Raw genomic sequence first — 25018 nt, forward strand, 5'->3', positions numbered from 1 at the left:
CTTTAAAATCTGTAGAGAAAAATATAGAATATCATTAAGGCCTTGGCTATAAGGAAGAATTTAGCCAAAAAGCAATAATCATTAAAGAAAGAATTACATTAAAATAAAGAACTCTTGCTAATCAAAACATATCATAAAAAAACAAGCCAAAGAGCATTAGAAGACTCCTAATAGTTGACTCAGAATACGTAAAGAATGACTATAAATCAGTTTAAAAAAAAAAAGACAAACCAATTGAAAAAAGGCAAAAGATACTAAGAGGCATTTCACAGAACAAGAACAAAACACACAAAAGACTAGTAAAATTATGAAAAAAAAAGTGTACCTTCATCAATGATCAGAGAACACAAATAAGAATAAGAACAGGACACCACTTCACACTCATCTCTCAGCAAAAAAAAAAAAAAAAAAAATTGACACAACACCACGGGTTAAAGAGGATATAGATTAAAGGGGACTGTTGATGGGAATGTAAACTGGTACAATCACTTTGGGAAACAATTCAGCATTACCAAATAAAGCCAAAGATGCACACACTCTATGACCCAGCATTTCACTGAACTATTTCCTCTCTCCTCAAAAAAAAAACAAAAAAAGTCAGTCCTAAGTTTCTAAACATACACTACAAGCCATTACTAAGTTGTAACCCGCAGTACAAACCTGTGTTTCAAAAATCGCTGCTCCTCAAACTTTTTGGTCTCAGGACGCCCTTACACTCTTAAAAATTACTGAAGACCCCAAAAAGCTTTTGCTTATGTGGGTTATATCAATTGATATTTATCACATGAAAAATTAAAACAGAGAAAATTTAAAGATATTTACTAATTTAAAAATATTAAACCCATGATGTTATCATAAATATAATTTTTTTTTTTTTTTTTTTTCCGGTATGCGGGCCTCTCTCTGTTGTGGCCTCTCCCGTTGCGGAGCGCAGGCTCAGCGGCCATGGCTCACGGGCCCAGCCGCTCCGCGGCATGTGGGATCTTCCCGGACCGGGGCACGAACCCGTGTCCCCTGCATCGGCAGGCGGACTCCCAACCACTGCGCCACCAGGGAAGCCCCATAAATATAATTTTTGAATGAAAAATAACTATGTCATCCAAAAAATTTAATGAAAAGAGTGGCAGCACTGTTTTACATTTTTTGCAAATCTCTTTAACTCTTGGCTTAAAGAAGGCTGCTAGATTTTATTTGCTTCTGCATTCTCTCTGTTTTGGTTAATGTACATGAAGAATCTGGTCTCCCACAAAGTGGCTGGATAAGGAAGGACACTGTAGACCCCCAAAGGTCTTCAGACCACTCTCTGAGAAATGGCACGCTAGAGAAAATTGTGCACATGTGAAACATATAGAGATGATCACAACAGGACTGTTTACAATAGTTGGCAAACAAATGAACAAACCCTAAAATCCCCAAAGCCCATCAAGATACTACACTATACAGAAATATAAAAGAGGCTCTGTCATTTACTAGTTGTGTCACCTTGACTTAACCTCTTTGTCCCTCATTTTGCTCATTTAAAAATGGAAATACTAAGGCCAACCTCATAAGATTATTATGAAGATTAAATGAGTTAATATATAAAAAGTATTTAAAATGCCTGCTGGATAGTACTATACTAGTATTATATATTATTATAATCTCAAAATGTGTGTGTGTGTGTGTGTGTGTGTGTGTGTGTGTAAGAGAGTAAAAGAGAAGCAGGAAGATGCACTAAGGGGCATGAAGGTATTCATTTTATTATACTCAAAAATAAATCCTTTATATATTTAACATTATGAAATCTATGATACATTCATAAATCACTTTTAAGAGAAATACACAGCAGGTTTGTCAATGGGCCTGGCAAAAAAGCCAGGGAGACCAATTAGGAGATTAGCTTATTAATTAAGTCCAAAGTGACCTAAGAGTGTTGACCATGGTTACCGGGGAAAATTTAAAACAAAAACAGGAAAGATATTCTGTTTCAACACTAGGCTGCCTGTACTTTCATTATCATTATGCCTGATCATACTTATTTTCCTGAGGCTCTCCACTAGTGGGTTAATACATAGCAATCTTTCAATAAATGTTAGCTGCTAGTTGTTACTCTTCTTGCTGTTGTTGCAGAGAAAGAATGCTTACAAGAACAATTCAAAAGTATCACCTACTTCCATGTTGTTCACATTTGAGATTTACATTGCACCTGCTTCCCAAAGACTGTTATTTGTGAATCTACCTGATGCAAATCCTTGCCTCCTAAAAGCATTTCCATTTACTATACCTATGCTGGGTTTATCAATGTTAAATACAATAGAAATAATTAATGTTCACAACCCTGAAATCTCATTATGAGTAGCCTTGAGTTCATGTTGTAGTTTTAAAAGGTCTTCTTTCGTTGCCTTATTTTATGATCGGCTATCTGTTAAGCTGGAGTGCTTTTTAAATTCTGTTGGAAATGCCAGCCTTATTTCTGACAGGACAGTTAAAGTATCTAAGCAGGGCCATTTCTTATACACTGATAAGTTAAATTTAGTCATTTTTGTTTTGAGACATAGTGACTTCCAAATTAGACATTTTGATTTAGCAGGTAAAGTTAAGAAAGTTATACTTTGATTTGTAAAGGGTCCTAGGTATTCTTAGTGTACTCTGAGTATTTCGAATCCACTTAAAGCTGAGCTTAGCATATAAAAATATATATGCTTTCCTATTAAACACTCTATAGGATTTCTGTCCAGGGTATCTTAAAGACTAAGGGTTGACCACACCCCAGTAACCACTCTCAGCTAGGTGGCCTTGGCAGAGTTCAGCTCAAAACAACACTTACAGGAGTTTTCCTTGCTCAGTCTCCAAGTACTGTTTTGAGAGTGGTGAAAAGCCCTCCTTTCCCAATTATGTTTAATTATTTTTTCTCCTGATTAAATCTGATTAATCACAACTCCTATATCATCTCATCCATCTACTTAATGACATTTCTTAATAGTCTAATAGCTCGTCTTTTATCTTCCTTTTCACTGATCTAATTCCTGGATAACTCCAATTGTTTCCTTCCTTCCTTCCTCTTAATCGTCCCTGACCACTCTACAAACTTGCTACCCCCACTGTGCTGAAACTCTGAAGATCACTTCTGGCCTCGTTAACACAAATTTTAACAACAGTCACCAAAAGCTGAAACTGAGGAAAAGTGTGTTTTCACCAAGGTGACTCTGCTTTTACTGTCCCCCTAAGCTTTTCCCCGTTAACTTCTTTGACAACCTTACCCTGATATTCTACTCTCACTATCTCTCTTTTTTCATATTTTAACCTATTTTTACAATTCATGTAACCGAACTCTACCTCCACACTACCTCTGCTCAATTCAAATTTTTACAAGTTTTCTGAAAACACCTCTTGTCTTGGCACATATTCCAAAATGCCTGCGGTGAGTTTTTCTCCTTCCTTTTCTGTTCCTGGGACAAGCATTTCCGATTCCTTCACCACCCAGCTAGCTCCACCTTCTCTACCCAAGCACTGTTAATCACTCTCGCCTAGGTTATTCTAGCAGGGTGGCATTTATCAAACTGTACTGTGTAATAATCTAATTACGTGTAGTTTCTCTTCAGTGCTTTGCTCCTTCAGAGCAGGGGTTCTCCCCTATTCATCCGTGTAATCCTAGAGCCTAAAAGTACGCCAGACACTCAGCATTTGCTAGGTGAAGAGCTAATGGCTCCAGCTTGAGCTGCTTCACATTCACATTTACTGCCTATCTATTCCCAATGCGGCAGGTCCCGCTCCAATTCCACAAAATACCAGTGACTGGACAGGCTGGTGGCTCTTGTAGAGGCCAATACAATATTTAAGATTGGCTCCCCTTGTCGCCTCTCTAAAAGGGCATTTACTACACACTGAGGTCACCGTAATATAGAGGGAGGTGAGAAGCGCGCGCGCTCGAGGTAGGATGAGCACAGATCGAAGTTACTGGGAGGATGGGAGGGGGAGGCACTGCAAGCAAAGGAATCAGCAGAAGCACTCAAGACTGCGTACAATTCAACAGCTGCCCATTAAGCCGACTAGAGCGCCCACCTGGTCTCGGAGAGTTTCCAAGAGGGGCCGTTACACCCACGAGACCCAGGAGCCCTGTTCTCGCAGGCCAAGGTGTAGGTAGTCATCCCTGCGAGTCCAGGCCACTTTCGGCACCTGGGCGGCTAGGCCGAAAGATAAAAGAGGCTGCGGGGGGGGCGGGAGTGACGGGCCCGGCCTGTCTAAATGGAAGGGTGCAACCTTGACATAGGAGCGGTGGGCGCCGAGGTAGCAAGGGGCGATCTAGGCGCCCCCCGCCGCTCCCCAAGATGGAGTGAGACTCTGGGCCGAGAGCGCTCTGAAGAGTGAGAGAAAGCAAAGGGGCGCCAGGACCGACCCGGGGCCTATTCGAACGTCAACCGCTTCTTACCGAGAACTGAGAAGCCGAAGTCTCAGAGACCGACGCTGCCGCCATCTTCCTGCCGACCTCCGCAGCCCCGGGAGGGTCCGGGTCCGCGTGCTATTCTTCAAGATTCGAGAGCCGCCCGCCAGGGGCGACCCTAAACCGAACCCCTGATGGAAGGGGCTGGTATGTTGGCCCCGGGTCTGGAAACCCCTGCCACACACCCCCACAGGGCCGCCCACACTCGGAGTGCACACCAAAAGCGCAACACGTCCTAACAGACGTCCTGGCTAGCCAATCAAAAAATCAGACGTCTTCCGGTGGTAGGAGAATCCGCCTCTTCCCTCGGTGACGTCACAAGGTAGCGCGCCGCGGGGACTGGGCTGGCTGGCTACCGGGCGGCTCTTGAAGGGGTTCTGCACAGGGGCGGGCATTCTCGAAGGGGAAGCGTGGGCGAGGCGTTGTGTTGTCTCCAGTGGCGATTGAATGGGATGACTGTAATAAAAGCGAATGCGAAGCTCAAAACACTCCATCACTTCCCTTGCGTTAATCGCCGGAGAGAGCGTGAGTTTGACTCGGGGACGCCTCTCCACGTGAGGTACTTACCTTTCGACCAATAACAAATAGAAGGAGAGGGAGCTTAAAGATTTGGTCCAATAAAAGTCAAGGGAAAAAAAAACAGTAGGAGCAGAGAGTAAACCTCCGCAAACAACTGCCCAATTGGATTCGGAAGTTTCCACCCAAACCTGGGACTGGCTGCTAGGAAAAGCCGCGACCGGGACCTTTGGGCGGGGTGAGTTTAAAGCGGCTCGCGCGCTGAGAGCGTCGGGCTTTTATTGGCCAGCGACTTCCTCCCTTTGTGGGCGCTCCCTGCGTAGCGGGGTTTAGGAGTTGGGCGGAGCGACCGAGTGACGCAGTAGCCGCCCCAGCCAATCAGAGGTGGGGAAGGGAGGCCGAGGAGGAAGCGGATCCGTCGCCGTGCAGCTAAACCGCAGCGAACTATCCGCTTCGTCTCCCTCCGCCGCTCTCGGGGCCTAAGCGGGAGCTGCTGGGACGGCGTCACTGGGTGGGCTGGGGCGGAAGTGGAGGCGGAGGGAGACGGCTGCGTCTCCAGTACCTTGGTCTCTCGCGTCAAGGCTCTGGTGGGCGCGGGGGAGGGGGAGGAGGAGGAGGAGGAGCCCGTGGCCCGAGCGGCGGCGGCGGCGGCGCCCGAGTTCCCCGTAGGGCCCCGCCTCGGAGCGGGCGGCGGTGGAGGAGGAGACTGAGGAGCAGGATGGCGGCCTCGGCCCTGTACGCCTGCACCAAGTGTACCCAGCGCTATCCCTTCGAGGAGCTCTCCCAGGGCCAGCAGCTTTGCAAGGTCCGTGGGCGCTGGGTGGTGGGCGGGTGGGGTTTCCTCGGCCATAGCCCGAGGGAGCTGGGTGCCCGCTGCACTGCAGCCCCTCTCTCTTCGCCGGCGCCTTGGGGGTTTGGAGCCCTCGCCTCCTCACTCAGAGACCCCGTTATCCGAGGACCTGGGCATCAGCTGGGAAAGCCCCTGAGAGGAGGACGGAACCCTGCCCTCTTCCAAGCGACCCAGGAGGGGGCCGGGCCCCAGCAACGTTGAGGGGTCTCAGGGGTGGGGCTGCGTGAGGCAGCCACCTGTCTATGCCGCAGAGACCCCGGGATGGAGATGTTTTCATCTCGGTTTTCTGTCTAGTCTGTCCTCTCCTTCCACCGGGAGGCAGAGGACGGTGTTTGCACTTTCTTGCTAGGAACCTGAAGCCGCAAAGCTGATGGCATCCTTCTTCCCTGTCCAGGAAAGCGAAGCGTCTGGCTTGGGAACAGAATGCTCTATGATTTGGAGCTCCTCCCATCCCATTAAAGCCGGGATGCTGTCTGTGAGCAACGGTGCAAAATAATAAGTAGTTTCACATTTAACCAGTCCTTGGAATCGGCCCTGACAGCTTTTTTTAATTTATCTGTTGCGTACCCCCCCATCTAATAAAGACAAAGACACATAAGCCTTCTCTAAGGAATTATGCTGTAATTGGCTACTTATTTGATAAATCATTCAATTTTCTACGTTGGGGGACAGATTTTATTGATGTTTTAGGCATTTGACTAGGTTGGGTAATAATTTTCCACCAGAAACGTGAAATTTTGGGGACCTTGAGATAGATAATGACTAACATATTGTCTTATTACAGGAATGTCGGATTGCGCATCCCATTGTAAAATGTACTTACTGCAGATCAGAATTTCAACAAGAGAGGTTTGTATATTGAACAGTTTTTGATTGTTAAAGATAAAGTATTGTCTGTAAGGAATACTTGAGGGTTGTAATCCCATATTTATGTTACAGTATTTTTTAAAATTAAATGGTTTAGTTTCTAAGCTTTAAGTTGTAAGCCCTTTTTGCATGGTAGGAGAGAGAATGCTGACCAAAAATTAATGGGTATTTTACAGCTAGACTTTATACCTGAGGAGATAAAAAATAAATTATTGCATGGAAAATGTACAGCCTTGCTAACAAAAAGTGCAAATATAAACTGTTACTGTTAAACTATTAAAAAATGGCAGAACGTTAATGCTGACATGGACCTGAGGAAAGGTCTATAGTGTTACCAGCTACCTTCCAAGGGTGAAATCCAGTAACTTGTTGCCAGTGGAAGAACAGCACATATTTCTTAATGGAGTGATTCCTGTTAGAGCCTCAGTGCATGCACAAGAGCTTAAGAGAAGAACAAATAATTTTTTCACAAGTAGGTGTGAGCATCATAATAGTGGAGAGCACCCAGTGGAAGGTTAGATAGGCACTGGTGCTGTGCATAAATAGTGGCAAGTGTGAGGATTTTGGAACTAGATAGAAAACAATAGGGTTTTTTGATTTGTTTCCATTTAAAATACACAATAAAAATGTATGAAAACATTTATCTTAATTAAGGGGAGCAAAAAAGATCCTAAGAAGATCCTAAAAAGATCCTAAGAAGTTCCTAAAAAGATCCTTACGTTTGCATTTTTAAAAAATTCTTACTCTGTGTTAGAGTAAGTTTTAAGTACTACTAAAGCACATGGTACACTTCTACTAATAGTACACTTTGCTTGCTTTAGTTCAGCATCGTGCTGCATAAGTTTCATCATCGATATACAATTTCCTTTTCAGCAAAACTAACACGATTTGTAAGAAGTGTGCTCAAAATGTGAAGCAGTTTGGCACCGTAAGTATATCTTATATTTTCATCTCATTTTATTGCTGCTGGTGAATTAATGTTTTCACAAATATGGACCTTTTAAAAAATATGTATGCTATGTTCTTAAATATTTCAAGTACCAAAATATTTCAGGAAAGAAACTTTATATAGAGAGTCTGATGAGAAGATAAAATTTTAAAACAGTCATATTATGTGCATGTTTATATATATTGAATTTCAGTGGGGAAGTTATGATTTTATTCTTTAAGGAGTCAAATATAGCAAACAAACTCCTGGTTGTAGAGAACCTACTTATAAAGTTTGCATAACTGTACTTTACCTCTTCCTCAGAACCTCTGACAATTTTTATATAGTGGCACAGTTCAGGCATTTAGTCACAAAAGTCAAGAAGTTATCCTAGTATAAGTTCTTTTCTTATATGTATATTATAGTTATTATTGGTATATTACAGTCATGAATAGTCAAATTTCTGGCCTTAAGGGATTCTAAAATCTTCAGTTGTCTTTTGAATATCAAAGAAAATCAAGGTATGTTTGTTATAGTTATGTTGAATATGCTTGTGCCAGTTTTTTTTAGTTGAAAACTCACCTATTTCTTGCATCAGCTGTACCTATATATGATGAAAAGTTGTTAAATGTATTTTGAATAAATGATACAGTAATTAAGCTAACAGGATATTAAGTTAGTAGAAATTCACTCCCCCAAATACTGGATACATGAAACTTTTGTCAGTGTGTACCTTTGTTTTCATTTATTGAAACGTCTTTACATGTAGCTTTTGTATTATATAACATACTATGCAGGTCATAAGTACATTTTTCACGATCTTATTTAACTAGCGAAAAGTTTAATGAGTCTAGAAATAAATGTTAGCAAATGAATAGAAACATAATAAATGTCTTTGACTATGATAGGGCAACATAATTCACAGAAAACTTTTTGCCTATTAGTTTCCTTAATTAATTCCTAAAATATGTCCTGTTCACTGGGTATATTTTATGCAGCAAAATTTTAGTATTTTAAAATGTCTCAAAGAAAATATATATCTGTTTTTCAGCCTAAGCCTTGTCAATACTGTAACATAATTGCAGCATTTATTGGTACCAAGTGTCAGCGTTGCACAAATTCAGAAAAAAAATATGGACCACCTCAGACTTGTGAACAGTGCAAACAGCAATGTGCTTTTGATCGGAAGGAGGAAGGAAGAAGAAAGGTATGTTTTATTTATTTTATGACATCTGGAAATTAAATAAAACACAAACAAGTTGGAAGTTATTATACTTAATGTATTACTGAATCTTGATGTATTCTTTGGGTCCCTGAAAGCAGGTGGTTAGAAGAAAGTGCAGGAACAGTGCATTTTCTCCTTGCTGGCATGATATGTAGATTCATGTTGATCAGTTGAGATTACTATACTTTAAAAAACATTCTGTGATAGCTATTCTGTACTATTTGGTTATCCAGTATTTGGTGTGGGAGAATTACTAACTGCTTTTAAATCTTTTCAGCTACTTACCTTTTTGCTGGTTACTTGAAGTTGCTGGTGTGAAAATATACCTGATGGCACTTTAACACATATGATTCAAAGTTAGTCATGTACCTTTTGATTTGGGGCTCATATTTTATACCATTGTTTGTTTTTCTCTACCTACAGTGACTTAAAAGGTATCTATATGTGTGTGACATTTCTCTGCTGAGCATTCACACAGGCCTCCTGATGACTGTCAGTTTCAGTTGATTTGGAGGATGACTGTCTCTTTGAGGGGCTCTGCCGTGTTTCTCCACAGCAATATATGTACCCTAGTTGTAAGACATGTTCCTCCAGCACTTCTCATTTGAACAAATAGAGGATAGGAACTTAATTTTAGTCTTAATTTTGGAAAGATGTCTCTTTTCCTCCCCATTGACACGCAGACACTGGCCTCCCATTGTCTGTGAGAGTTGTGTTCTATAAAGTTGCTGCAAACACTGAGTTAGTGAATAGAACTGTTGCTCCTACGGACAATACAGGATAGGTCCCTGCCTCTGGTCACAACGTGGTAATCAGTGGATCGGTACCTAATCTTGTTTTGTTTTGTGTATGTTTCTGTTTAAAGACACCTTAATATATATTGTTGATTGATTAAATTGAACTCATAGCAAACAGCACTATAACTATGCCTGAATGAATCTTATCTAACAGGTATTTTCCACATAAAGTACATCATAGTCGCCTTATGCTTAGGAACACTGTACATCACTTTAGCACTACCTTTGGGGACCATTTTAACAGTGAAATCACTAATAAAAAGCACAAATGTGAAAAACGTGATAGTAGGTAGACTGAAAAGGATACTTGTTTACAGTATGAGAGCTGAAGAAAGACAGCAAAGCATCACCATGTTAACCTCATCTGGGAACATTTGCGGTCTAGCTACACACATTTTTTTGCTCTTCTGTTTATGTGGGTGTATGATCACAAAAGTGCTACAAATTGATTTAGGGGTGACATAAATTTTAGCTAATAGGTGGTGAATTTGCCAATACAAAATCTGCAAATGAGAGTCGATTCTATATGTCATTCAATCTCATTTTTTCTTTAACAGTTTTGCTTTCATGGGAAATACTTTGTCATTTTAGTAGTTACACAGTAATTTAAGAATTTATGATAGTGCTTAGATAAGGTTTCTTTGAAGTATATCATCAAGTTATGCTTATTTTCTAGTAATAAGAAAATAAGTTTTCCTCTCCAAATTTAAAAATGCCTCAAAACTAATGGAAGTCCATATATCATCCTTTCTAATTTTATGATCCTCTAAATAAGCATTTCCCCAAGTTTCGGAAAAGTCTACTTTTACTTCCATTTTGCAACAGTCTGTGTGTGTGTGTGTGTGTGAGAGAGAGAGAGAGAGAGAGAGAGAGAGAGCGCACATGCACACCAGCAGTTGAGCAGTTTATCTTAACCTGGTTTCACTTATAGCCAGTTACACGTATATTTAATCTAATATAAGCATTTTCTTTTAAAAGGTTGATGGGAAGTTATTATGCTGGCTCTGTACTTTATCGTACAAGAGAGTTTTGCAGAAGACAAAAGAACAAAGGAAGAGCCTGGGATCGTCACATTCAAATTCATCTTCTTCATCTCTTACTGAGAAAGACCAGCATCATTCAAAACATCATCACCACCATCATCACCATCACCATCGTCACAGCAGTAGCCATCACAAGTAAGTACTTTGAAATTGTGTTTTCCAAAGTCCTCACTGGCATTTTAGTGCCAGATTTTAGTGTTTAACTTTTTGTAAACGCTAGCTATGTGCTTGTCTAGTTTCCATTGTACATGGTAAGCTTCTTGTGTGTTACCATGACAGCTTCTAGGGCTGTTCCCCACTTTATTCAGTGTACAGAATTACACATAATGAGTGTAGTTGTTTACCATAAATATAAAGATAGGACTTTTAGAGATTTACAATATAAAGTTATGATCATATAATGAAGTCAGAATATAAGTACATCAGAGTTAATTGATGCTTCATTGATTCATGTTATCAAAAGCCTCAATATTTTTTTTTTGTTCAAAGAATTGTTAGGATTTTACTTGTAAAAATTTTATTTACCTCAGTTACTATTAACTTTTTTTAGTTAAAACAAATTTAAACCAGTGACTAGGAAATGTATTTTTGGAGAACAGATTGCAACACTGTCATTTGTGACCGTGATGGAAGCATTCTAAACCTTGAAGGTTCACAAAGTGTGAGAAGTAATCTTTTTGACATGGTACTTCGCTTTTTTTAAAAAACAGACAGGAACTCTTCAAATATTAACAACTACTTGATTTTTAAATTGCCTTAGGGAGAAAAGTTACATAGTAGTAGTATCTTAACCTTTTATGTGTGTAAAGTTTTTTTAAGGTGTAGTTTTAGTCTTCATGGACAAATCAAGAATATTAAAATGCAAAATAAACGCAAAAATTAAAATGGAGAAGAAGGGGACATGATACCCACTGATTTTCAGGAGAATTTATTTTTTTTTCACAAATTTCTCTGAGCCTTTTTAAAGTTCTAGACAGTTAAAACAGTTTCATTTACAGAAAACTGATGCCTGCCCTAGTTAGGAACACATGAAGATATTTGTGGAATGTAATGTAGTTCTGTCTAATTAACAACATTTGATTCTGAATTATAGGCAAGCACATATTAGATTATGGGGGTTTATTGAGGCACTGAGATTGTTTGCTTCTCTAGCAATTTTTCCATTTGTCTCACTGTGTTGTAGTGCTTTCTGGATGTAACAGTGGTAGACTGTGTAATGACTTCTAATCTGGCTACTTTGAAGAAATCTTGTGGTCTCTGTATCAGTGTATCCCAAGGAACAAAGGAATGTAAACCTTCCTTGATTTTGCTTCTTGCTTTAGGAAAAAATATGAGGAAATAACTACCATGATGATAACTGTCAGACCTAAGACTCAGCTGAAATGTCCCTTTCCCTTGCCTTTTACAGATAAATTTGTTTTAGCATGATGTGAAAGGACACACTCAGATTATGTTTATAAAGATCAAATTTTGTGACAGGAACTTAATCTTTTGAAATTAAGGTTTCAGAAGTAAAGGGAAAGAGAATGGATTGACTTTTTATTTTCCTTTTGATTATTTAACATATGCAAATACTATTTTGTATTTGATGAGTAGGCAACCAGTTTGTGGAGCCCTATCTTAAGTTCATTGGATAAGGATGATTATGAAGAGCTTACATATTGTGATATATAGTGATGGGGGTAGGAAGAAACTCAGGTTAACATGGATGCAAGAAATAGCCCACCTCAGAAAGCTGAGATTCTGTTTCTGTTAAGTCATTATTAATGTGATTTTTCTCATTTTGAGGTCTGGATAGTTCTGTTAATTCATGTGTGATTATATACCTTGCTAATGCTTTTAATGAAATTTGTAAAAGAAACAAAATGGCAACTGAATTCCTCAGTAAGGTTGCCGTTCATTGCCACAAGTAGAGAATAACTCAGGTTGAGAGAATTACAGCTGCTGTTTCCCCAGCTTGTTATTTATAGCTGATTCTTAAGAACATGGTTAAAAAACTTCTACAGCTAAAAGAATAGTAAATTTTATATACACACACAAACATATGTACATATTTTTATTTTGTGTATGCTAGCACTGTACTAAGTGTCTTTACATAGGTAACTCATTTAATCCTCATTTTCCCTATAAGGTATGTTTTATATCCATTTGACAGATGAGGTAACTGAGACTCAGGGATTTTAAGAACTTGCAAAAGGTCACACAGCCCAGGTCTTTTTAACATCTCTTATATTGTATATACAGAGGACCCTTGAACAACAACATGTTAGAACTGCATAGATCCACTTATATACTCAGATTTTTAATTTTTTTTTACTAAATATTTACTACAGTTCTACATGATCTGTGGTTGATTGAGTCTGTGGATGCAGAACCTCCTGTATGGAGGGCTGACTGTAAAGTTAAGTGCAGATTTTCAACTGCACAGAGGATCAGCACCCCCAAACCCCCATGTTGTTCAAGGGTCAGCAGTTTACGTGGTGTGCAGTACATAGGAGATGCTCTGCACCTGTTGAATGAATAAGCTAGAGGTTAATGAAGGATTGGCCAATGTGAAAGTACAGGAAAAAAGTATGGACAATTCATAGTGAGTTATAAAGTGGTTGCTAGTATTGCGGCATAGTGGAAAAGAAGTTAGTACTGTAGTAGTAATTATAAGTAAAAGTAAAATCAGTAGTTACTATGAGATTTCCCAGTATTTTCAGCATGACTGCTCCAGAGTACAGCCTAATGAAAGATGAGACTTTGGAAAAGATTCTTAGGAAAACTAGGAAAGAAAGAAAAACTCAGATATTTCCTGGTTCAACTTGACACACTATTGTGAGCAACTTGAGTTATTCCAAAGGAATTTCTACGTAGGCTTATTAGGAAGGCCTTAACTTTAAGATAAAACATCTGTCTGAAATAGTAAGGGTAGCCTAAGAATGATGATTTTCAGACTTTGTCATTATAGAACCCTGTTGTGGTGGTTTGCATGCTCATATACCCTAACCCTTAATATGATATTAAATTGAATTATTGAAAGTCCTGATTAAAAAGAAAATCCAGTCCCTATCATCTTACCTTTCTTAAACAACTTAAGATGGCTGGTAGTCATTTGATTAGAATTTATCTTATTGGAATGTGATTTATTCAATATATATTAGCTTAGGCTGAAAACTTAGTTGAATATGCCTTTCTCAGAACAAAAGAATATAAACATATATCATTTGATTCCATTGGGAAGAATGCTGTTAAAATGTTGATGGGTTAAATAAATGTTATTAGATATCATCTGTGTATTTTTCAGAATCAGCAATCTGAGTCCAGAACAAGAGCAGGGACTGTGGAAACAGAGGTAAATATGTTAACGTATTTTATGAAGTATTTTGACATGTATTTTTTAAGATGTGATATTCCTTTAACTTTGTTACTTAGGCTTTAAAAAAACTGATGTTCAGTAAAACTTTAGGGGAAGAAGAATAACTTTTCATTTGATGCCTATGCCCTTTTTACTCTAATTATTTTTATTAATGTTTGGTTTCAGCCATAAATCCTCTGCAGCAATTCAGAATGAAACTCCAAAGAAAAAGCCCAAATTGGAATCTAAGCCATCTAATGGAGATAGGTAAAAATGAATTCCTTTAGTGCTGTGAAAATTCAACTTAGTTGAACAGTTATGGCTGATTGCCAATTATTACTAGGTAAAAGAATAGAACATGTATCTTCTACATTGACTTCTTTGAGTCACCTAGAAGAGTAAACATAATCAGTTAAAATTTTTAACTTAATTTTAGCAATAAGAAAGTGGCACTGAATGATGTTCTGTTTGGGGCATAAATTTGGGTTTTGAAAAAAAATCTGAATAGAGAACATTATCTTAATTATTCTTCAGTGAAACACAAAACTAATTGTGATATTTGAAATTGACCTGCTTGGAAAATGTTTTTAGATTTAAAGTATTTTGAGAGTGACTTTGTTTTAGTTCATTAGCCAAAAGTTTGCTGATGTTACTGTACAAATTGGCTGCCTATTGCTTTACACTAGAAGTATTGACCCCCTAAAAGCTAATACTGAATTATATTTCTGCAGGTGTATGTAATGTGTGCCATTAGTAAGGTAATTTGCCAGTTGCATCCATTTCTGTCAGGTACATATTTTTTTGCATTAGCCTTAAGGATGTTTGTGGAATTGTCTAATTTATGCAATTTGAACACCTGCTAATTTTCCTTCTACTTCATTTAACTGTGTTTTACTCTTTTCTTTTTAGTAGCTCTATAAATCAGTCAGCAGATAGTGGGGGAACAGACAATTTTGTCCTTATAAGTCAACTGAAAGAAGAAGTGATGTCACTTAAACGTCTCTTACAACAGAGAGACCAGACCATTTTAGAAAAAGATAAAAAGGTAAGTACATGGTTCACTGAAGCCTGGTAAGGTTTACATCTTGACTCTTGCTTGATAATTGCAAATTTTGTTAGACTTTCTTCAATAACTTGATCATGTTTGTGGTACATGATTCTTATAAGACACAGAAGCCCAAAGTGGAACGTAGGCCATCTAATTATGATATGTAAAAGTGGTACTTCAGAATTTTAGTTCTAAGAATCAATTGAGAGCTGATTAGAATTCTAATAATTTCTGAACATTAGTTTTCAGTAAGCCTGTAATCTAAAATTAGATCTAATGTCTTAATTTGAAAAAGAGATGTAAATGGGATATTATGTCAATTCTTTTGGTATAAGAAAGTAATTGAATATAGTCTAATATACCAATTATATATTTATTTCAAGCAAGATCAAATAAGTGGAGAAAATTAATGCTGTGGGAATTTCCTATGTGGTAATGATTAACAATAGGTATCTAAGATAGGAAGTAAGTGTACTTATTGGGACTTTATCAGTTAGATAAAGAGGAATATCGAATATGTTGTCTGTTTAGTGAAAAGTTCTAATACTTTCTGTGTGCACTTGAGCAGAATTTTACCTGTTTGGGCCTCAGTTTTCTCATTTTAAAAATGAGAATATTAACACCATCTCATGGGAAGATGGTTGTGATTAAATGAGAATGTTAAGTGTTTACTTACAGCTTCTGGCATGTATAAGTGCTCATAGCTGCTATTACTGGGGTTTGGTCGTCTTTGAGGGTAGAACCTACTTCTGTACTTGCTTTATGATCCTAGACTGTCTGGCTTGACCTATTTCAAACATATCATTGCAATAGGAAAACATTGAAAACGTTCTTTTAAAATTATCAACAAGTTGTGATTATGAATATGTAGTATGTAGCTATCTCTGAGATTCCATAGTAGTGCTTGAGTCTGAGTTGGCTTTTACTTCTGGCTTTCATGTAAAAATGTAACTTTTATGTTACATTTTCCCACACCTTGATGATTAATGGATTTAAATTTATTTTAATACATTTGTACCTTACCTTAAGCAAATTCGATAAATGAAATTTAGGATTGACATAGACAACAATAGGATAGTTAGGAGTATTTTATTTTTTATGGTTCTTTTTGCTTAACAACAGAATATTTTAAATTAGCTTTAATGGAAATTTGTTTTACACACAAAATATTAGAAACATTTCTGTTATACAAAGACAGGTCTATCTGTACTAACCTAGATAAAAGTTGAATAAAATGGGAAGCTTACTATAAAATAGCAATGATTCCAAAACTACATAGTAATGAATTGTGGAATTTTGGCTTTTTTAGATGTTTTTTTTTCTTCAAGTATCACTATTCTATGTTAGTGCAGTTAATGAAAAGTTTTCTGGTTTTGTTAGTGTTCCTTTTTTCTTAAACACTAATGGAGATGGAAATTAGCAGTACTATGAGGAAAATAATTGTAAGCCTAAAATAGCTACATACTTACAGCTTTTTAAAATAATGTAAATGTAAGACAACCACGTTATTTTCTAGAATTTATTTCACTTTATTCAGTGACTTCTAGAGCCAGCGATGTACTAGATCATGAGGATAAAAAGGTGAAATAAGACATGATTCTTATCTTCCAGAAATTCATAATCTGGAGGCAACTCACAGTGTAGTGATGAAAATATCATAGCTTATCTGATGTGAACTGACATTTCAGAAAAGGAATTCCTTTGTAATGTAGAAAGCAGGATTCAGTTATTCTTTGAACTGGACAAAAAGCGAGAGCTTTTATTCAGAAAATCAGAATATAGGGCACTGTGACTTCCTTTCTCTCTTTTTGGTGTACTTCTTTGTTTACTGGCTACCGAGTAATTACAGAAAAGAACGTGCAAACCTTTAAAGCTTACATAATGAAAACCAATTAAAAATAACCAGAAGCTTTCTTCTGCCTGGTTCTTATGTTGAAATTATATAATACCAACTTATTTTTTAGTATGAAGTCATGAGATTTTGTATCTTTATGTATGTCATTTATATTTATGAAAAAAATTGTCATATAGCTGTCTTTCCTTCCTCAAATCACCATCTTTTTTCTTACGTTGCCTAATTTAGCCCAAATTTTAAAGTAACCCCCTTTCCTTTCTTATTCTGTGTTAGTTGTATTTCTGTTCTTTGTTCTCCATTTTTACCTCAAATCTTAAGTGGTATTGGATATGGAATTCTGCACATAAATTTTAAAATAAAAGCAACATAGCTTTTGGTTGATAAGACTGTTCCTTTATGTACTTGCCCAGTGTGAAACTTTTTTCTTTTTTCATTGAAAGACTTGTAACCTGAAACCAGTTTTACTGTTTACTTTGTTTATATATAATGTGAAGTATGTTTTAACTGAAGCATTTTCCAAGGTATTAACCATTAAGCTTTTCTGTTGGCATACCAGTTGCCAAACTGTGTCCAGTGAAACCACCTTTAAAAAGAAAAAAAAAAGACAACTTCTTAAAAGTTATACTGATGTTTCAATATTATCTTAACATTAAAATTGTATTAATGTTAAAGTAGTAAATTAGATAGAATTCATCATTTCTCAAAACAAATTCGAGATAAGTTACAAAACTCAGTGAACTGCTGTTAACCTTCTCCACTTTTATAATGAATTGTGAGTTTATTGTGAAAAATATTTAACGATGTGTTTGTGCATATGCATATATATATATATACATGTATATACATATATATATATATATTTATGTATTTTTTTTCTTTAATCTTTCAGTTAACTGAACTTAAGGCAGACTTTCAGTACCAAGAGTCAAACTTGAGAACAAAGATGAACAGTATGGAAAAAGCTCACAAAGAAACTGTGGAACAACTCCAGGTAAATGAGATTATTTTTGTAAACTGTTAGGCAAGGAGGGGTAAACTTGGTTAATAGTATTCTTTCTCTTAGACTGGTATTGGTATCCCTACTTTATGCATATCTAGAGCATTTTCAGCTTTGATTTTGACTTAAAATACCTTGTAATCCTGCTCCCATTAGAAGTTATTGCCTGAAATCACTTGATAAGGGGATTCAGTAGATTAATTCTGAAACCTTTTGCCTAAAGTTCAAATGGGGTTCTCAGAGGAGGATATCACTGAAGTATGTTCAGTTGATCCTCAGGTGAAAAGCAAAAAATTAAAAATCAGATTCATGAAACTAAGGTGAAAGTAAGGTCTTCAGTACATTATGTAGTTATTCTTCCTGTTTCCTCCCAGATAACGGGAGGAGAGGTGGGGCTACAAAACCAATTTATGGGACCTCGAGTGGAGGAAATTCATGCTGCATGCAGAGATGCAAGGCCAAAGAGTGCACTTTAACCTCCGTACTGTGATTTTTAAAGTGCCAAATAGGGTTCTGCTGTATCCACAGCAGGGAGCCTCTAAGGATGTAGGCCAACCTCCTCGGAGTACTGCAGAGGATACTCAGTAAGGTGTCCATATACAAAACAACTGAATGGTGATGCCGAGAGTCACCACAGTGACGAGGGTGGTTTCTGAGGTCTGGAATGCAGAGATGGAGAGCATCAAACAGAGATTTAGGTTATTCCCTTATTTAAGCCTTTTTTCACCTAGGTTTCATAAATTTAGAAATCAGACTACACTAAGTTAATCATATGTTTTATCGATTTATACATTCTGACATTTGTAGAATTAAGTCTTAAAAGCATAGAAGATGGCAGCACACAGACTTTAGGCTCTTGATGGGAGAGTGTAGCTTGGGAAGGAAGGAATTAATATTGCCCTGCTTTTGTTTTTTTTGTTTTTTTAACTGTAATATCAAGGGATATTTGCTATTTCCTATCTTTTGGTTTTGTGTTCTTCATACTTTGAAAATAGCTTAAATTGAGTAAGATTGTAAAGTGGATTTAGGAACCTGTTGAAATTCAAGGTAGAGATTGCCTAGTCGTAATGCTGATCTTACTATTACAGAGAATTCTGAAGAGAAACTTTCGTAGAACCTGACACATAGTAGGAATTCAAATAGTTTGTTGAATGAGTGACGATTTATGGAAATGCCCATCTGCCCTCTGTTCTGAGAGATTGCCCATTTTATATATTAGGCTTCTTATACATTATTGTTTCTCATCCACCAGCAAGCAGTAGTTTTATGTTATTTTACTCATTCAGTTATTAGTGCTGAATGATTACTGGAAACAAAATCTTCTGCATGGTGATCTCTGGTTTAATGTGATTTAGCCAAGACATGAATAAATCCAGAATGACATGACAGAAAACCTGTGAGCAGTACTTAACTATGATAAAACTTAGTACTTCTCACTGTTCAAAAGAGCAATTTGTTGTTTCCTTTTGTAGTTGTAAGCACAAGGGAACCTCTCTTTGACATCTTAGCCTGATTGGTATCTTAAGGCTACCTCTTCCTGGTTGGTAGCTGAAGTTTCATATAATTTAATAATAACTAATAATTATATAGAAGTATACATTTTCAACATAATTTTACATAGGCTCTCTTATTTGCTCCCTACAGTAACTTTAAGTTATGTGGTATCCAGATGAAGCTGTGGTCACAGAGTCAGAAGTGACATAGAAACCTATATCTTCTGACTCAGATTTAACTATACTTTTCTCCTGTTCTGCACTGACTCCCACCTCAGCTTACTCAGGTTTTCTACTTCATCCTTATTGTGAGGCCACTTCCCTTTATCATGTGTATTATTACTGGTGACATTCTGTCACAGTTACATATCCTCTTTTAACCCCACTCCCTTTAGCAACCATGTACTAGTAAGGTTCTCCACCTAAGTGAGTAAACATAGTGAACTGTTTTTCTTTTTGTCATAAGAAACTGAATGCTGAAGCAGAAAATTTATCTTGTTCTAATAACTCTCAAAACATTTGAAACTACCAAACTTGAAAAATAAGCACTGAGCATCACAAGAAAAAAATTGTCCAAAATACCGAAAACAAAAAGACAAAAACCCCACAACAAATCCCAACCAACCAAACAAAAACCAAATTGTCTAAAGTATCAAGAAAGCCAAATAAAAAGTATACCTTCATTTAGGAGGTAAGTTGATAAAAGGGGAAGGGGAATTAACATTTGAGTGCCTACCATATACCAGCCACTGTGTTAGGCTAAGTGTTTTGTATATTTGATTAGTTCTTTCAACTCCTGTTGAGGTAGATGGTGAAGTTTCTGTTTTACATATGAGAAAGTAGACTCCCAAGTTACATAGCAGATAAGTGGCAGAGCCAGGATTCAAAGCAGGATCTGTGTGATTCGTAATCGACATATTCTTTTCTTGAGGCCAGCATTTCTAAACATTTTTAACTTAACTTGCTTAAGAGTTCTTAAATAATTGATTTTTGCATGGTGCATAATAAAGAAGTAATATTAGGATAAAAAATTTTAATGCATATATGTTAAATATTTCTATAAAATATATTTTAAATATACCAAAATAAGACAGATTTGGACTTGTCCCCATTTAACAACTGACTTACTGTTTATTTTTCTTAAAGGCTTTTTTCTTACATAATTTATCAGCAAATAAATTTACTAGTGACGTGATTAGGAGACTGAATATATACATGCAGATTGAAAATTAGCTGCTAAAGAATTAAAAGGAAAAACTTCTTTCAATACCTAAGGTTTGAGTTCTTGTATTTCATACTTAGAATATGAAAATTATAAACTCATTGATTTTTTTGTTTTTTTCTTGATGAATGAGAAAAGATAGTTTGAAAATTAACTCTTTAATGATTTGCTATGTCAGTGTAAACACTTTTGTATAACAAATCTGACAGAGATCTCTTTGAGGCAAGTTTGCAGACATTTTCCTTTTTTTATGCCCTTCATTAATTTGTATTTTAAAATTTCTGTTTCTTAAGATTCCTTTTTTTAACCAGTGAGTCTATTATAGTTATATATTGAATAATATGTAGCAAACAATGAAAAGAAAACAACTTATAACTACCATGTTTACTAGGACTGGTCAGCTGAGTAATACACCAATTGATAATGGTTGCGTGCACTTGACTTCCACTAACTGCCAGGCATTCTCACTGATTTGTCGTCTGAGTTTCTCAAACTATTTCTTTTTAAAGGGAAAATAAAAATCCTTTTAAATTCTTGATGATTTTCCAAATTTGAAATTGAATTTGAAATTGAAGCCCTTAATTACCACCTTAATTATTTAATAATCGTGGAATAGAGAAATGCTATTAATCATACAGTCGAACATTAAAAAATGATTTGACTTGCAAATGTAAGATAGCTAGGATATTTGCATTTTGGAGGTCATGGGTATTAATTAGGGAGAATTTGATTGGTGAAGGGTTGGGGAGGGTTGGGACGTACAAAGCCTGGGAAAGGTTTATATTCTATGAAACTGCTTTAAGATGGTATACTGAAAAGGCAGAGTGCCATACAAAGGCTAAAATTAGAGTAGAAGATAAAGCACTGAGGTTAAAAAAGTGTAGATAATAAAAAATCTTGAGACCTGTGCAGGAAAATGGTTTTCAAACGTAAACCAGAGGATATCTTCTGAAATTTTGTCAGTTCTCAGATTCCAGACTGTTGTCAACATTCTCCCTGTTTTGGCTCAAAAACTCCAAAAGCATTTGTGCATTAACATATTTGTATATATGGAGGGTCCTTTATTATCTACATTGCCACAGTTAAGAGATTACACAGGGAGATGGATGTAGTCAAAATTTGAAAATATTCACTGAAGGCCCCCATTTGTACCTTCCTCCTCACTAAGCACTAGTGACTGTCATAGCACATTAGCTTGAGGATAGTGTGTTGTCAGTGGTGGATGGAACATTTGAATGACTTGCAAATTCAGTTCAGATTGATGGCAAAATGAAATCTTGAATCTTTGAAAAGAAATTTCAGCCTTCCGTGAAAATGAAAATAGTGATGATGTGTAACTGCTCAAATTATATCAAAGCCAATACCAAATAACTGTATGCCAATTAAAGGAACAACAACAACAACAAAAAGACCAGAAAGGGTGGTTGTGATGGGTGCTTCAAAAAGTTTTCTTTTGAATATCATTAAGAGAGTAGTCCCTTTGGGAAAGTGACAAAGTCTGAATATTTTTGCAAAAAGGACCTCTTGCTTGCTCTATAAATAGGTAAACATCAAAATGAAAGACTTTGTAGAGTTTGTCTGAAAATAGCCCTCTCAAATTATCACTTATTTGATCTTATTAATCATATAACAGTACTTATATTCATAGTTTTTGTTTCATGTTTTTCAGATAAAACAAAAATATTTTTCCCCTATTTAAAATTTTGACCCTCTTTTAAAGGGATTCACTTTAAGTTGCCTTTGGTGTAACCAATTATATCTTTGGACAACAATTACTTTAATATTGCCATTACAAAGGGGGCTGATAAACGAATCTAGCATTTTCCTTCTACATATCCAACATTAAAGAGATGAACCTAAATATATCAACTCTTTCATTTATTCTGTTAGTGTTTCAGTAAAATATTTGAAATAGTATTCTTCAGCATAACTTAATGTTTGAAACATTTTTAATCATAAATGTTTTTGTCTTCCACAGGCCAAAAACAGAGAACTACTCAAACAGGTTGCAGCATTGTCAAAGGGTAAAAAGTTTGACAAAAGTGGAAGCATATTAACATCCCCTTGAGAAGTGGTTGGTTATTCATTAGTGTTTCTGCTGAAAATGTAAAATTGGAAAAAAATTCTGTGAAGCCCTTAAATTCTGTGTAGTGGAAAAATATTTTTGCACACCAAATAAATTGGCATGTTTCCTATTCACTTTTGTAACTGATATACAGCATTTTTTAAGTTGTATAACATTCAAATAAAACTTCAACTGGTTTGAAGCAACTTTTTAATTATTTGATATCCAGGAACTTTTTTGCCAGCAATAGTATTAAACAGTTGTAAGGGAGTGCATGAGTAGTGCTCTTTATAAAATACAACATGCAATAATAGAGTAGGTATGGTTTTCAGAAGTCAGAGCAGCAGGGCTTTTTGTTTTGTTTTTTGTCTTACACTATGCTAATTTCATATAAACAGTTTTCAATTTAGAAATACAAAAACTTTTAAACAAGAAAAATTGTGAACACTGGTTTTTTGGTAATTGTGTTTTTACTTTTCATGAACATGACTTTAGGAGAGAATCATGGTGCTTTTATTAAATGGACTTCAGAGTATATGTAAATATGTTTTTTAAAGTTACATCGTTACCATTAGTTAGTAAACTAGTATTTTCATTATTGGTATAGGAATTAATGTTTATTGTACAGTATCCAAGGTAAATGTGTTTGTTTTGTAAAAACTACTGTAGATTTTTACTTACAAGTGCCTTTTTGCCACCTAATGTTTTTATTTATAGGAATGCTGATCTTTTGTACATACAGTTTGTTTTAAAATCATGTTTAATAAATGTTTGTATATAAATGCATATGTACAGAAGCCTATTTCAAAAGGAAATCAACGTTGCTAGTAAAATGTTTGAGGTTGCATTAAGAACTGATAATGCATCTAGACTTTAGATAATTTTGTGCTTTGTTTCTGTGTGATATGGGAAGCTGTTGGTCATTGAATTCATTGAATTATGTCAAAATACTTCCCAAAAGATTTAATTTTAAATCACTTCCGATAGAATAATTTTATTTTTTATGTCATATGGCTTCATGTTCATATTTTGTGTTACATGTTTTATTTTTCTTTTATTAAAATTTTTAAAAATTAATAATTTTTCTGCAGTGGTCCATATATCTGCTTTCCCTATAATATGTGGTTATCTAAGTTAATATTTATGTACACCATACTTAATTTGTAAGTTAAAGCAAATCTGGAAAAAAATATCTTTTAAATCAATCTTTGATTATCTTTAAATAAATTAGAATCTACTGCAAGATTCAGGCACTATTTATAAGAAAATTATATCAGAGTCTTTAAAATTGTCTATAAAAGGTTAAGGTAGGGTGGGATAGGTTAGGAGAAGTTATTGACTAATTGTGTTCTAATCCAGTGGTTTTCAGCCTGTAATAGAATTGATCTCCTACTTAGTAAATGCCTGTTCAGAGTTTCAGTTCAATTTTAAAGCGTCAAGCATTGCTAGATATACTGTATAGAGTAGAAGGCTCCTTCTCTTAGGAATTTATGGGCAAAGTAAATTTGTTTCAAGTAAACTGTTATTAAATTTATCAGTCTTGAAGCATTGATTATGAATGTCCTATCAAAGATCCTCTTTCCGCAGAACACAGGATGATTGTAATAATTGTTTTTAACATGATTCATGTTTCAGTAGATTATTCCTATAGTGATTCATTATAAACAGATTTCAAATAATTCTTTGTCCAATTTGAAAACATATACCTAGGGTAATTTTCAAGTGATAGTAAAATATTGAATCAGTCAGACTTGAAAGAATTAAACCAGTTTATTTGTATGAAATCTTCATGCAGTAATCTTCCTAAACTTAGTATTCTCAACAATGATAGGTAATGCCTCTTTAACATAGATTTTAACGTTTTCAGGATTTGCTAAATTCATAATACCGTCATTACCTTTCTTTAAAACTTATAATGTTTGTATTCTGGTTTCATAGCCATTTGTCAATCCACAGTGGTCATTATGGTTTTAAACTGTGTAATAGTTCTATACCTTGTTGGAGCTGCTACAAAAGAAAGATGCCCCTTCCCCGTTTTTTAGGTAAGAGATTAAAAATTGAAATGAGTCTAAATACTTAAGCTTTGTAAATTCCAAGGCTAAAACCTTTTAGGGGCTTCACAGTATTTAGTCCTAATTAAATGCCCTCTCTTTATTCTATGACCTGGTTTTATAACCTATTATTTTGCAGTTGTATAAACTAGTAATTGAGTCCCAGTCCTGAATCTGTAGTGTATTGACATAATGACCTGATATCCTCTCAATGTGGACCTGTAAGGAGATACTATGGTGTGCCGTATTGTGCTTTCTAGCCTGTTTTCAGCTATCGATTAGCATTTACCAGTGAGGGTCA

The 25018-nt window shown here is 36.2% G+C and overlaps 2 protein-coding genes across 3 annotated transcripts in view; one reads left to right on the forward strand and one right to left on the reverse strand.

Moving 5' to 3' along the window:
- Positions 1-4614, reverse strand: part of CEP57 (centrosomal protein 57) — a 52652-nt gene extending 48038 nt beyond the window's left edge. The window contains exon 1 of the mRNA XM_082845205.1: positions 4409-4614. Coding sequence (XP_082701331.1) covers positions 4409-4453 — 45 coding nt within the window. The 5' untranslated portion in view covers positions 4454-4614. The remainder of the gene's footprint in view (positions 1-4408) is intronic.
- Positions 4615-5648: 1034 nt separating this feature from the next.
- On the forward strand, positions 5649-23668 carry FAM76B (family with sequence similarity 76 member B). Of its 2 annotated transcripts, XM_082845747.1 has the most exons (11): positions 5649-5741; positions 6571-6635; positions 7527-7581; positions 8633-8788; positions 10582-10781; positions 13936-13983; positions 14173-14253; positions 14896-15031; positions 17779-17880; positions 20526-20654; positions 22580-22685. In XM_082845747.1, exons 1-10 carry the CDS (start codon positions 5655-5657, stop codon positions 20610-20612), a joined length of 1017 nt encoding a protein of 338 aa, XP_082701873.1. In that variant the 5' UTR covers positions 5649-5654; the 3' UTR covers positions 20613-20654; positions 22580-22685. The 2 variants fall into 2 exon arrangements, with proteins under 2 accessions (XP_082701873.1, XP_082701872.1); XM_082845746.1 differs by lacking the exon at positions 20526-20654 and having other exon boundaries at positions 22580-23668.
- Positions 23669-25018: the final 1350 nt, after the last annotated feature.

The sequence above is a fragment of the Leucopleurus acutus genome, assembly GCF_964270905.1.
Source record: "Leucopleurus acutus genome assembly, chromosome: 8".
NCBI classification, from domain to species: Eukaryota; Metazoa; Chordata; class Mammalia; order Artiodactyla; family Delphinidae; genus Leucopleurus; species Leucopleurus acutus.

Bases quoted from the DNA above. Each gene is read 5' to 3' on its own strand.
- FAM76B (XM_082845746.1), top strand. From the start codon at position 5,655: ATGGCGGCCTCGGCCCTGTACGCCTGCACCAAGTGTACCCAGCGCTAT. The intron at 6,636-7,526 runs GTTTGTATATTG...TTTCCTTTTCAG, and splicing joins TCAGAATTTCAACAAGAGAG to CAAAACTAACACGATTTGTA. The intron at 8,789-10,581 runs GTATGTTTTATT...TTCTTTTAAAAG, and splicing joins AGGAGGAAGGAAGAAGAAAG to GTTGATGGGAAGTTATTATG.